General features: G+C 40.2%; 1 protein-coding gene and 1 non-coding gene across 2 annotated transcripts in view; one reads left to right on the plus strand and one right to left on the minus strand.

Moving 5' to 3' along the window:
* Window positions 1-14,205, minus strand: part of Smp_093430 (putative gyf domain) — a gene marked incomplete at both ends in the record, with an annotated part of 49,496 nt that extends 35,291 nt beyond the window's left edge. Inside the window, 5 exons of the mRNA XM_018795316.1 lie at window positions 969-1,181; window positions 3,264-3,567; window positions 13,536-13,602; window positions 13,644-13,656; window positions 14,080-14,205. Of these exons, the coding sequence (XP_018649641.1) occupies window positions 969-1,181; window positions 3,264-3,567; window positions 13,536-13,602; window positions 13,644-13,656; window positions 14,080-14,205 (723 nt within the window). The remainder of the gene's footprint in view (window positions 1-968; window positions 1,182-3,263; window positions 3,568-13,535; window positions 13,603-13,643; window positions 13,657-14,079) is intronic.
* Smp_tRNA_01659_Gln_TTG.1.1 lies at window positions 228-293 on the plus strand. The gene has a single exon. It is a non-coding gene (tRNA).
* Window positions 14,206-15,362: the final 1,157 nt, after the last annotated feature.

Here is a 15,362-nt window from a genome sequence, read left to right on the forward strand (position 1 = left end):
CAAATAGGACGAAACGCGCGTCCTGGATTCCACTGCTAGCCACTATCCATCTCTGCTTACCATGCTTGTGAATTAAGGTATATCGATTGCCTACGCACAGTATGCACATATGCCAATTAGAGACTGACCAGTTGCAGTCCGAAACACATCGATGGGAAGATCCAAACAAACAATACCAAGTGAATTCAAACTTCACCCCATCGCACAAGCAAGTGGCTATCAGGACTCAGTGGCCGAGTGGATAACGCGATGGCGTTTGAAGCGAGGGTACTGGGTTCGAGTCACTGAGTGAACATCAACTCTGAGATGCAGGTACATCCAGCTGACGAGTCCCAAATAGGACGAAACGCGCGTCCTGGATTCCACTGCTAGCCACTATCCATCTCTGCTTACTCTAGTATTTGTTTACAATAAATAGGACATTAGTAACCTTTACATATATTAGTTCGAAAGAGTTGTATTGTATACAGGAACTTTATGATGAACTTTGATGAAGGTTCATACTGGTGGTAACAGACAAAGATAACCGTTCAGTGTTCGTTTATTTACAGTGATTGTTTGAGTAAAAATGGTCTAAGAGGTAAACGTCAATCGGAACAACTATATCTACTTTCGTTTAACTTATAAAAAGAGCTTTTTCAACGGCAGACTAATCCATTTATTCAACTACGAATTGATAATGATAGAAGTCGAGAAACTACCAATTAATTATAGTGAACCGATATAACACTGTAAAAACATGCCTGAGACCTCGTCGATCAACGCATTTGTGTTATCCACAGACCCAAAGTACTAATAAGTGTTAGGATTCTATGTAAGATTTGTAGGACTTCTTCAACAAGGAAAATTCAGTCAGCAAGGTATTTTGACTAGATAAAATGAGGAACGGTTTCAATAACGCGGTTAATAAAATTGATCAGAAATTATACAAGAGTATAAAAATGTAACCCGAATAGATGACAACTTACATTTAATTGCCCTCCAGGAGTATCAACTAAGCAACTGGCAGGTCGACAAGCATTACCGCCTGAAGTTTGTGACTGACCACCACCAACAGGTTCTCGATGTGTTAAGCCTTGACGTCCGGAACCACGCCCTCGACCACGTCCCCGTCCCGTATTTCCGTCAACTTCATTGGATGGGTGCCCATTACCACGACCTCGGTGATTAGAGTGATTATACTAAACAAATTTGTTGATGTAAGGAGAAAAGGTTAATTGGGGTAGCTTAATGTGAAAATGTTTCACCATAATTTCAACTGACAATTGAAAAATCGTCATTTACATAGAAAAAAAACAATGAAAACAACAATTTTGAAGAGAAAATAAGTGGATGTGCGAAGTCATTGAACATTCAAAGGAGTTAAATGCAGGAATACTAAGTTGGTTTTTCTGTGGTAATGTGAGTTGTGTAAATCAACCTGGAGCCCCTTTATAGCTACTCCCAATCTCAAGCACGGGTAAAGGGTGGTTGAAAATAAGGTTACAAACGACAACTCGTAAAAAGGAACCCTGCCATGAAGTTGCTGACCAGAAAAAAAACAATTGAACGCTGCTCTGAGAGTTGAGAGGTCCTTTTACATACATGAATCATGACGCCTCGTGGTGAAAGTCGATAGTCTTCAAAAGTCACGAGGCTGACACCCTCTCTCCCAGCCAGGGCGAAAATCGATATAGGAAAGTGGGATGTACAAACAACGTGATAGACCAGAAGGGCCATTCAAATAGCAGAGGAAATGAAAAAAATACAAGCTAGTCCCGCTTGGAATAAGTGACATCGGACACAATCTAGGAAGAAAAGACAAGCTACGGAAGAGACGTTGGAGAAGATAATGCCACCCCATATACAAGGAACTGTAATGACCCTCTGCAAATAATCACAAAAAGCGTCTATAGGATGGGAAACCCATGAATACAGGATCATCAAAGTATTCTTCCAAACAAAGAAGTATAGGACTGAAGTGAATTTCATTTACTGCTACACACTACTAACGATAATGAAGATAATGAAGGGCTTCAGTCCATCCTGGAGAAATATCCAAAAAAGATCATCCCGATGAGACGCATAAACACGAAGGTCAGAATAAGCAACACCAGGTAGGGCTATCAGACAAATTAGAAATGGCATGGTGGTAGGACCAGATAACTTATAAGAGAACCATTAAACTCAGATATATAGGTAACTTTAAAGGTATTCCATACTCGCTTTAGAAATATCTGGAAGGAATAACAAGTACCAACAGACTGGAAAAAATTATAACTCATCAAGATTCTAGACAATGGACTTAGGAAGTACGAAAACCATACGAATGTCAGTACCAGGAAAATTTCCCAAGTGTAGCTGAACCAAGTCAGACGTTCAGTAGACGACCAACTTGGAGATCAACAAGCTAGCGTTTGCAAGGATCTACCAATTACCGACCAAATGATAATACTGTGAATGATTGTTGAACAATCAACTGAATAGGACGAATTGCAGTACATCAGCTTTTTTTGTCACGAGAAACCGCTCGACAATGTGAATAGAGAAACGTTGTGGAATTATCACCACTATTATATAGAACATCTGCAAGGGAGTGGATTATAAAATTGTGCATCGAGAGCAGCTCACAGATGCATTCTAAATGCTGTCAGACAAGGCTGTTTAGTCTCATTTTTTCAGTTTTTGCTAGCTGTTAAGTGGATTACTGTTGGAGGGTGCATTACAGTCGTAATTAGTCATTTGATTCTCAATTCATTGTTTTTGTGCTGATTTTATGCTCAATGACAAATACTCGGTTGGTGAAGCTCAGCAGTTAATAATCATTGAATTGATATATAATTGAATTAACTAAGATATACGTCTTAATCTTTGATTTTTTCCAATCAATCTTTTTACCAAGATTTGTCTTTACGAGTAGCTAGAGGGCTAGAAACAAGTTGAACTATTGTATATGGTATCGCAGTTGTCTTCTCGTATCTTTATCCGTAGCAATTGTAAGGACATCCCCATCTCAAGCACGGTACACAATGGCGACTTTGGATGTAGCTGGATGACTTGGACTTTCCAGATGTTCATTTTAAGGTGCACAATCAAGACACTAACAACCTTATCTCTGTAGTACATTTTCACGATGTTATAATTGATCACAAATGAATTTTAGACTACGACAATTCAGGACTCAGTGAATAGCTCACAATCAGGAGAACAATTTTACAAGTCAGCTTAACTAGTTGACCAAATCAAGGAAACATTGAAGATATTTAGAGTAGAGTAGAACTTACATAGAAGATATCAGATTGCTCACTGCCACTGTAAGAACGTTGACGCCAACCAGCACATCCTCGGGACCAGTCACCATGCCCTCCTCTTTTTGTTTCATTAGTGGGACGCAAGGGACCATTTGCTTGGGAAACGAGAGTTGAAGGATCGACGTCCCCAGTTGGTCCACTTGGATATCTTTGATGAGGGTGGTGTGAAGAACTACCCGATTGTGCATTCCAGGCGTTACGGTTCATACGATGCCAGCTATGGGTGTTAGGATCAACTTCTTGAGTAGTTAGATCCTCACCACTACTACCATGAGTTCTATAACACAAAAGTAGTATGAGAATTAACAGAATTACGACTCAGCTGAATATTAATTGTTAGTAAACAATCATCTAAACAACTGAATATATTTAGCAAAGTATTTTTTTGAGAAAAAAGAATGACTGATTAAATAACTAAGAAGAGAATAAACCGCAACAGGTGTTTCGACGTTATTACTAAGAACACTGCTAAAGGAAACAAAGAAACATTAGATGAATCAATCGCTCGTAATTTTTAGATACGTACATATAACGTTGGTAAATAACTCAATAATAAAGTGGATTTTGGGGTTGGTTGCCACTCTACTTACATCAATTTAAGCACAATCTCGGCGAGGCCTCATCATGTGGGCACTTTGCCCCAAATGCCCTGGTACGACCGAGAGTGGAGAGAGTCCGCTCTCCCTCTCCGAATGCTCTCATATGGCCACACGTATACAGTCTCTGACAGGGAAGTCCTACTCACCGCCCTCTCGTGGCGGGGGTGTTGTTCACAAAAGTGAGAGGACGAAAAGCGGAAGTCCGGCGCTGTAACCGGGTTGATGGAAACGGCGAGTCTACTTAGGGGAGTTGGAAAACCCTCATTCCAAACCAATGGTGCACATGGGCTCCAGTATCCTGAGGGAACAAATGGCGTATGAATCAATCGTTGATCACCGGCTACCATGGAACTGCATCTCTTCACAATGCTCCACTGCCTTGTGGATCAGATCTTTAGGTCAAAGGCTCCGGGTGTGGCCCCCTAAGAAAACCACCTGCTTCAGTTTGGGCACCTGGGCAGTATCACAGCCCTCACACAGCGCATATGTATTCGGTGCTCCTTTGTACCAATATTTATGTGTTCAAATAAATAAATAAATAAACAATGCCTGAAATTCAAATACACTAACTTGCATTTGGTTAGAGCCGTAATATTTTATTCTATTGAAGAATTTGACAAGTCATTTCGCTTAAATTATAATGTATGACTTATCCAAAAATATACTGATTAGTGTATAGTAAATCAATGTTAATCCATGACCAATAAAGATCAAATACAAAAAAGAGATATCAATTCATAAGTATAATGGTTTGTGTGTCGAACAGCGATGCTTGATATTAATCTGATTACACCCTAAGAGAAAGAAAGTGTCAGACAGCATAGTTTATTTTGAGTTAGAAGAATTTACTTGATCACTTTTATATTGCTACATATTCTAAATGTTTTAACCCTAGATACAGGGTATGAGGAAGAAAATCAGTCTTAAAATTGGTATATCGATTTAAGGTGATTTTTGTCCAGTTAACTTCTAATGCATTTTCAGATGTATTAATTCTTTCAGTGTGTAGTTAGTTAGATTCAAGAACAGAGGAACAGGTGGATAGAACATTTTGAAGAGCTCTTGAGTAGGCCAGCTCCACTGAATCCACCAGACATCAAACCACCAAATACACACTTTCCTATAGATCTCACTCCACCAACGATCAAAAAAATCAGTATGGTCATCACACAAATCAAGAGTGGAAAAGGAGCAGGATCTCACAACATATCAATTGAAACACCCAAGTCGGACATTGAAGTAACTGCACAGATGCTCCATGTTTGATGGAGGGAGATTTGGATGGAAGAACAAGTGCCACAGACAGATTGAAAAGAACAAATCATCAATATACCAAACAAAGTAGACCTCAGTAAGTCTGAGAATTACACAGGCACCAAACTACTACTATCAGTATCAGGAAAACTTTCAAACAGAGTGTTCTTCAACCGGATGAAAGATTCAGTAGAACCCCAACTTCCAGATCAATAGACTGGATCTCGTAGGGATCGAGCATGTACAAACCAAATTACGACTATACAGATCACTGTTGAACAGTCAGTTGAATGGAACTCGGCACTATTCATCAACTTCATTGACTATGAGAAAACACCTAACACTGTCGACAGCAGAATCTCATGGAACCATCTTCAACACTAAGGAGCATCTCAGAAGATTGTCAACACATACGTAATTCTTATCACAAACCACTCTGAAAACTCCTGTATGGAGGACAGCTCACAGATCCATTCCAAGTCAAGACCGGTGTCAGATGAGTTTGCTTACTATCACCTTTGCTCTTTCTTATGGTGGTGGTCGAATGGATTATGAAGACCTCCACATCTCATGGGAAACAAGGAATACAACATAAAGATTGTCTGCGACTAGACGATTTGGACTTCCCTGATCACCTAGCTCTTCTATTCCATACACACCAACAAATCCAGGTGGAAACAGTCAGTGTAACAGCAGTCTCTATAGCAGTAGGCCTCAACATACACAAGTAAAAGACCAATATACTCAAATACAACACAGAGAATACCAACCCAATTCCACTTGATGGAGAAACTGTGAAACAGGTGGAAACTTTTACATATGTGAGCAGCATCATCGATGAACAAGGACGATCTGATGCAGATGTAAAGGTAAGGATTGACAAAGCGAGGACAGCATCTCTACAGTTGAAGAACATATGCGAATCGAAACAACTATCAACAAACATCAAAGTCAGAATCTTCAATATTAACGTCAAGACATTTCTACTGTATGGAGCTGAAACTTGGAGGACTACTACAATCATCATCAAGAGAGTAAAAGTATTTGTAAACAAATGTCTACATAAGATACACAACGTTCGTTGACCGAATACCATCAGCAACAACCTACTATGAGAGAGAACAAACCAGATTCCATTTGAAGAGGAAATTAAGAAAAGACGTTGGAAGTGGTTCGGAAATACATTGAGGAAACCCATCAAATTGCATCCCGAGACAAGAGCTACCTTGCAATCCCGAGGGCGAAAGGAAAAGAGAAAGACCAGGGAACACACTGAGTCGATAATCGGAAGCAGATAATTTAAAGATTGAATAGCAACAGGAAAGCATTGTTCAGGATAGAGTTGGATGGTGAATGCTGGTGGGAGGCCCATGCTCCTTCACGAGGGGTGGTGGCAGGCGTCTATTAAGAAAGCTTCTGTAAATAAGTGTATCAAGCATTAAATTATGAGTTTCCTTCTAGCTACTAGCTTGGTGATTGTACATTATCACTGAATGTTCTATCCTGTGGGTTTTGAGGCGAAATACAGAAGTCGTATTCATCTGACTCTGTTGAAACGGTTTTCCTGAGTAATAGACTTTTCAGGCATGGTAATGTGCAGCAAAACCAACTTTAAACAGATATTCGTACCTCTAGAACCATTTATCAAACGTTTCATTTGCTTCTAAATCATAGATAAATTGTGCAATACTGTTTGCACAACCATCGATAGAAGAAACAACAAGGGAGTAGCTGTACCAGATGATGCGGTTGGTATGTACTTAGAGACAGTCACCAACTGTTGCTCCAGTAATAATTCTACTTTGGCAGGATTCATACTTCACCAACCGACCGTTGCAGCTACCTTGACGTGGTGGTCGGGCTTGCCTATCGTGATGATTCAATCGGGCTATACTGATTGGAACAATCGTTCCTCAAGGTCCTACCATGCCAGACAGGTCGGTTGAAGAGCGGTAAGACTAAAAGCAGAAAACCCAAGGTCCGAAGGCGAAGTCGTACTGCTCACTGTACAGAGGTGTGACAGCAGTAAGGTGTTTCCTTCAGACAACCAGCATAACAGCGATGCTGCCTTCCCACAAGGAGGGGTGGGGTTAGAAAAGGTCAACCCTAAAAATGCACACCTCGCCTTATCCCACGGATATCCGTCTCCGGCGGTAAGGTTTTTTGAAGAACGGAGCTAACACAAAAACTACCCACAAAAAGGTCGTGTGTGACCGACCTCAAGCAGTTGTCCCTTGGGCACTGCGGTCACGCTCTCAGGTCATTAAGACCACTTCTAACCCAATTTCCCTTTCAGGTACCTCTAGAATAACCCTTCCACGGTGTGGGCAACCGGGAAGTGATAATTGCCCTCATACCTCTAACAGCACTCAAGACCACTGTATTCATAATCAATCTCCTTCTTCAATTCTTACTATTCCTTCTACCTTGACTTTCAACACTAAACTTCCTCTTCCGGTTTCCTCCTCAAGTGTCACCATGGCCAACGATTCTAGTGCGCGAAACGCTGTCCCAGGTCTACTAAAACCTCGCTCCAAACTACACATTGGAGCCTTCAACGTACGTACTTTAAGTCAAGTCGGTCAACAGGCCTCCTTGGCTAAGACCCTAGAATCTCGTGCCATTGATGTATGCTGTGTCTCCGAAACACGCATACAGGATCCTAGTGTGGTCATTCACTTGACCTCACCTCGCCAAAATGGACAGCCAACGAAATACACCCTCCGTGTATCTGGCGACCCGTTGGCTAGTTCTCATGGACTTGCAGGTGTAGGCATAGCATTAAGTACAAGGGCAGAACAGGCACTACTAGAATGGATCCCCGTTAACAGTCGCCTGTGTGCTGTCCGGCTAAATGGCTCCGTAAGAACTCGGAAGGATAGGGACACACGTCGTTGCCTTTTCGTCGTTTCTGCCTACGCTCCCACTGATTGCAGCCATGGTGAAGTGAAAGATGACTTTTACAGAAAACTCTCTGAGCTTCTTCAGAAAGCTAAGCGCTCAGACATAGTAGTCGTAGCGGGTGACTTTAATGTCCAGGTAGGCAGCTTACATCAAACAGAAAGATATTTAGGTGGGTGTTTTAGTATTCCGGCTCAACGAACCGATAATGGTGATCGTCTGTTGCAACTATGCTCAGACAATCGTTTATTTTTAGCAAGCACTAATTTTAAGCATAAGGAGAGACATTGTCTAACATGGCGACCACCTGAACCAAACCAACGATGGACTCAAATAGACCATATTGTCATCAGTCATCGTTGGAGAGGCTCAATAGAAGATTGTCGCCCGTATTGGAATACTTGTTTAGATTCTGATCACGCTTTAATACGAGCGCGCATTTGCCTGCGCCTCAGTGGACGCAGGAAAAGTACACTAAGAAGACCCATTAGGATTAAACTGGAGGACGAGAAAGCCAAATGCGAATTCCAGAAACAACTGAGTTCACATCTAGGCAGTTCTGTAAACGAGACTGACCCAGATGCTGCTTGGAAAGACACACAAACAGCTGTGGAAACAGCAGTAACATCTATTAGTTATTTAGACCATAGGGCTCCAAAAAACCAGTGGATTTCTTCTAAGTCTATTTCACTGATGGATTCGCGTAAACTCATCCCATCAGGCTCTGAACACGACGAAGAGCGTAAAGAAATTAGATCTAGGTTAACTAAAAGTCTAAGGAACGATCGTGAGCAGTGGTGGGCAACGAAAGCAAAAGAGATGGAAAAGGCAGCGGCTGTAGGCAACACCAGGCAACTATTCAGACTAATAAAAGAAACCGGAATTAAGAAGTCAAGTGTAAGTGAGACGATCTCGGAAAAAGATGGAACCCTTATCTGCTCTCAACCCAAACGTTTAGAACGATGGGCGGAACACTTTAAGGAGCAGTTTAGCTGGCCTTCAGCTACTGCACAACTACCCACTATTCCCAGAAAACCTGAATGGAACATTGAAGTAGGCCCCCCGACCCTACTTGAAGTTTAAAAGGCTATAAGTAATCTGAAACGAGGAAGAGCAGCTGGTCCAGATGGATTGGCTCCAGAGGTCTTTAAATATGGTGGTCCAATTTTAGCGATTAGGTTGACTAATATTCTGGCTAAAATCTGGGAGACGGACGTAATCCCATCTGACTGGTCACAATCTCTGATTGTCCCAATATATAAGAAGGGGCCAAAATCATCCTGTGATAACCATAGAGGGATTAGTCTGACTAACATAGCATCTAAAATACTAGCCTCAATAATTACCGGATGCCTAAGACTCGTGAACTGCAAACACGAGAAAATCAGACTGGCTTCAGACCTGGTCGTGGCTGTATCGACCACATATTCACCATTCGTCAAGTTTTAGAGCACAGACACGCTTATCGGCGTCCGACAATGATAGTTTTTCTTGACTTGAAAGCAGCACTTGACTCTGTAGACCGAGAGGTTCTGTGGCAGTGACTGTCATTGAAAGGTGTACCTGAGAAGTACATAAACCTTGTGAAGGCTCTTTACTCGAACACTACCAGTCGAGTGAGAGCTTATGGCGAACTGTCATATGATTTTACAACCTCAAGTGGTGTCCGTCAAAGCTGTCCACTATCCCCATTTTTGTTTAACTTTATTATAGACCTGTTGCCGGAAATAACACTCTCGTCGACTGAATTTTCAGGAATTGATCTTCTACCAAGAGGTTCACTTATCGACTTAGAATATGCAGATGACATAGTCATGTTTGGTGAAGACGCTGGCAAAATGCAGAGTCTTCTGTTAGAACTGAGTAATAATGCAAGGATGTTTGGGATGCGTTTCTCCCCATCTAAATGTAAATTGTTACTCCAGGACTGGCCTGCGTCAACACCTGAACTAAGAATAGGGAGTAAAGTAGTCGAACGCGTCGACAACTTCACTTATCTTGGAAGTCTGATCAGCCCTAATGGGTTGGTGTCTGACGAAGTCTCAGCACGGATTCAAAAAGCTCGTTTGGCTTTTGCCAACTTACGTCACCTATGGCGAAGACGAGATATCCGTCTATCAATTAAGGGACGAGTATACTGCGCAGCAGTTCGTCCTGTTCTACTTTACGGCTGCGAAACATGGCCATTAAGAGTAGAAGATACTCGTGAGTTACTAGTATTTGACTACAGATGCCTTAGAAATATTGCTTGCATCTGCTGGGATAACCGGGTAAGTAATAGTGAGGTTAGACGCAGGGTATTAGGGAATGATGGTAAATCAGTTTATGAGGTCAAGAATCTTCATCGACTGAGATGGTTGAGCCACTTGTTACGTATGCCTGAACACCGATTACCACGACGCGCAATGTTGACCAGTGTAGGGGATGGTTGGAAGAGAGTTAGGGGCGGCCAAACCAAAACATGGCATCAGTGCTTAAAGTCACTAACTTCTAGTCTGAGCCATGTTGGTAGATGCAGACTACCTGGTTGATGTCCCCGTGACTATCGTAATAAATGGTTGGAGACTCTGGGTGACATGGCTCAGAATCGATCACAATGGTGTAGGTGTATACACTCTTTATCTTCCCTTAAACCTTGAGATTAAAATTGCTTCATAACTTTTTTTCCTTCCTATACTATATCCTTATATACAACCTTTCTTTATATACTACCACCACTAAATTAATTACGTCTATGAATCCGGTGTTGATCTAGTTGTGCTAACGAGGTATGGCAACTTGGACCGATGCATATATGTGCCTGGTCCTACGTTGTCGCTGACTGACTGACTGAACCGTTTCATCCTCAAAGTCTTCCGGAAAATTCACATCGGTCACCCAGGTATAATCTGTATGAAGTCCTTCGTTAGCAGTTTTGTCTATTGGGCATTCATGGCTCGACAGACTGCGGAATTTGTGAATCACTGCTCTAAGTGCTAGCAGGAAGAGAAACTAAATAGTTGAGTACCAACAGACCTTTGGTCGCAGTCTAAAGCTTCATGGTTCAGAGTACACAGATTTTGCGTGCTCAATCAATGACACATATGGTTTTGTAGATCTGCATCCAAAATGCCTAGATATTGTCCCCGGGGAGCTATTGTCCACTAACAAAATCCCTCAAATATTAATAGAAATTTTAGCTTAGTGAAAGACTAAACTTTTCGGTGACTAAGTAAGTGTATCTACGTTAAAGAAACTGATGAGAGATAAGTGTTTGATCAATATATTTGCGACAAGATTTGCCACTTGATTATTTTATTAACTCGTTTACTAGGTGCATATCCGTGTGCTTGAATTTGAGCCACATTAAGTAAGATGGGTAGTGATAATACCTATCTGTCCAAACTGAAGTAGGAGAGACAGAGTTCAAACCTGTGACTTAGTGGCAAAAGTCGACCACTGAGTCACTGCTCAACCGAGCATGTTTTAAAGTGCATTCACTGAATTGTTTCATTTACATAGAACTTATTGGTCGGATTTTCACTCAGTAGTTCCATTATAGATTAATAATGCTGCAAAGGTCTTTTGTTAGGATACCTATGATTGCTTTTGGTATTTACCCTTAAAATCTTTAACAATTGTAGACTGGGCACGAACAGACGATATGGCAAAATTACCGTTTGATTAAGATGTAGCTCTCGTCGGTTTCACAAATAGCCTAGGATAATTTATTTTATACATGCGTTTTGTATTCACGAAAAATGGTTCACTATGTAATATCAATGTCTGAAGAGTGATATAGAAACCCTGGATGTGTTAAAATAAAATTTATAGCAATAAGCACATTACCAACACGTGAATAGAAACATCTATTGAACATAAGATTAAGGGTAAGTTATTCTCACGTACACTGAGATTTTTAGTCATCAAAAGGGTGAATGCTATCGAACTACTTCAACGTTATTTAAAAAAACCCTTATCCAATTTAAAAGAATAGTTTGACAAAAGTTTGGCTATGGGTGGAAGACATTATTTGTAGGTGGACCTGAAGTGAAACGTTTGCATAAACATTTTAATGTGAATAGACTATTAGTTTGCACACTTCTACTCAACATATGGGTCACAAATATTAATTAAGCGGTAAATATATAGCATCTACTTTAATGTAGTGTTCATATTTGTTTATTGTGATGGCATAATCGAGATATAATACTTGTAACACTTTAACCTTGAGCTTCCACAGAGCTAGATGTGTTGTGTGAAGAGCGGTATGAATGACACCAGAGTTTTCAATCCAAAGAAGTTCTGCTGATTATACCATGTTGTGCCAGTGGCAAAGTGGTTCCTACATATAGCCAGTATTTTTAATGCTGTTCCGTGACAAAGCAGATTCTGTGATAATAAGGGCTTGAAGAAGTAGGATTCCAGACAGCTTGAGAGTAAAACATAGTTTGTTATACATCTCATACATTCTTTAATCATACAGCCTGACCAAGGAAACCAGGAGTTTGGTCAATACAAATGTAATCTGACGGATGAGTCCACTGGCCCACCGTACATCACCTCTTTATCACAGATAAAATTTGGCCCTGTAGGAAAATATATTCTGTTGGTCTATGAATATGCAGTCTCAAAAGTAAGGTTTAAAAAGTAGGGAATATTATAAAGCTGAAAACAACCATTAACATAAAGACTTTATACAACCAACTCCCAGAACATGTAAATGTTGATAAAACCATCAAAATTTACTCTCCGGATTCCCAAAGTATTTTTATTAACGTGTGGCTAACCATATAATTTTGAGAACATTGAAGATAAAGTACTGAGTAAGTAGTTCCTCGCACGAATTTATAACCCTCATTTAACCCTATTAAGTATATGGGCATTTTCAAAGCCATTTTAGCGTTGCTCAAAGGTCGTCCATAAATTATAATCTCGCCAGACATTTCAGTCCCGGCCACTAAGTCCCAAGTTCGAACTCCGCACCATCTACTTCAGTTTTGGCAACTGAGTAGTGACATTAACTCTCATATTTAGAGCGCGACTCAACCCAAGTACTTGGTGAATAGGTTAATTTAATTTACTTTAATTATGTTAATACAAAACCCGATAAAACAGTGTAATAATAGGAGCTCCATCAATATAATGTTATCAACTCGCAATAGTAAGTTCCCAAGCTGTATAGAAAACTCCAACTTTCTAGTGTGATACAATGGTAACTTGAAGTTCTTAAGTGTTTACATAATGTATGTTCACCATGGTTTAGTAGTTGGAAGGGGTCATCAACACTAACAAAAGAATTAATTCCACTTTATCTTAATGATGGTATAGACTATTCTAGTCAACATATATGGACGAAGAAATTATTCATCAGCATACTTTCTATCATAAGGAAACTATATTCGTATTCCAATAAGCTATACACCGAATGACAGAGGTAGTATGACGAAATAGTAACACTAAAAATACGAAGTGAAAAAAGGTATGAATATATAGATAAACATTCACATACTTATGGGCGTCTCCATCGCTTGACTGTGAATAACTAGTCTTTTTTCTTTGGGGTTTAGGTCGAGGTGCTAAATTTAAAACCAAATAATTATTTGTGAAGTTGACATACCACGGGTCCCAGTCTAGGAAAGATGATACACAATATTAGGTGGTTTTAGTTACCAGTAATCGTTACTCATAAAAAATTGAGGAACTGGTTACTAATATAAATATGTATTTTATATTAATGATACAATAGGATATTAGCATAACAGAACAAAATGGCGCCACATAAACTGGAATGATGTTATAAAAAGTAGTGAAAGGGAGTATAACCAAGTGGTTAACTAACAAGAACAATACAACCTAAAAAGTACAACCTGATTATATATATACATATCAAATAAATAGGGAGAATAACTTGGTAATGACTGTTTATGATGTCAATTAACTTATTACTGACATCATTTGTTTAAATTCTAGCTAATATACTAACGCATTAGAAACGGTACAACAGGCAAAAAGGAGATAAGCATAAGTTGATTGAACACTGGTCAGTAACTCACATGAGATTTTTTAACCACATCATTATGTAAAGCAATGGACTTTCCGCAGTCGTAAAGAGCTAAAATTTCAGCTCTGGAATAGCTCAGTCGCCTTCCAGTTTCAGAACGCTCGACGTTTGACTGCATATCTAAAGTAGAGCTGACGTATCAACCACCTTCAAACAGTGAGCCTAGCTTCAATGTCCAGTGCTTTTGTCACCGACTATTCAGATTCAGTTTGGAAACGGCAGGAAGCTAGGTCACCTGTGTTAGGCCTGACAATAGTGGTCTCTTACTTGATCCAACTTTCTTTTGAAAGAGTCGACGGTTGGAGCCTCAACCACGTGCTGAGGTAATGAATTCAACTCGTTGATGATTTGATGGGAAAGTCGATAGTCATCTGACAAGTAATTTGTCCTGGGCTTGTGAACTTTTAAAGAGTGTCCTCTTAATTTCTCTGTTCTGGATGACGGGAAAAATGAGGGCATATCAGGTGCAAATTTATCATTAACTAATTTGAAAACTGTAACCAAGTCACCTCTGGTTCTTCGATATGACAATGGAAATAAGTTTAGTTTGACCAGTCAAGAATCATGTGGGAGCTTCGCTATCTGAGAATCGGCTCAGTTGCTGTTCTTTGAACCTTTTCCAGAAACTGATTTTTAAGCAGGGGCTAGCCGCTCGTATGCAGTACTCAAGTTTAGGACGCACGAATACTGTATACAAAGCCAAAATGATTTTGCATCGACACGACTAAAGGCCCTACGCATTGACCATGGGGTTCTGAAACCGTTGACGGCTATTGCGTGGCAGTGTGCATTAGTTTGTAAGTCTTGGCTAGTGATGACTCCTAAGTCACTGTGTGTCTGTACAACAGGTAGCTCAGTGTTATTCACTATGTATGCATTTGCACCTTGATGACTACCAGCTCTTGAGCTGCAACGAAAAGAAACGATGGAGAATCGATTCAGTGAACATCATGGGGCACAAAGACGATTGTTCGCTGTGGGTCAAAAAGTACTTGCTATGGACTATCGTTGTGCACATCCTACATGGACAGCTGGTCGATTCGTGCAAAAGAAAGAAAATGCGGTTTATGGGGTTTCTGTTGACTCAGACGTTTAAGTTCGTCATACTAACCAATTAAAGTGAAGACATAAGTATGGGTAACTTCCAGGACCTATTAATGGACTATTATTCTACATATGTTCTTTCTGTTTAACTATTGAGTAATTAGATTGTGTATATCTATATTCATCTTATTATAAGCTTCATTTTGACCTATGAATTATTATTATACGATT

This window comes from Schistosoma mansoni, chromosome 2 (genome assembly GCF_000237925.1).
Source record: "Schistosoma mansoni strain Puerto Rico chromosome 2, complete genome".
Lineage (NCBI taxonomy): Eukaryota > Metazoa > Platyhelminthes > Trematoda > Strigeidida > Schistosomatidae > Schistosoma > Schistosoma mansoni.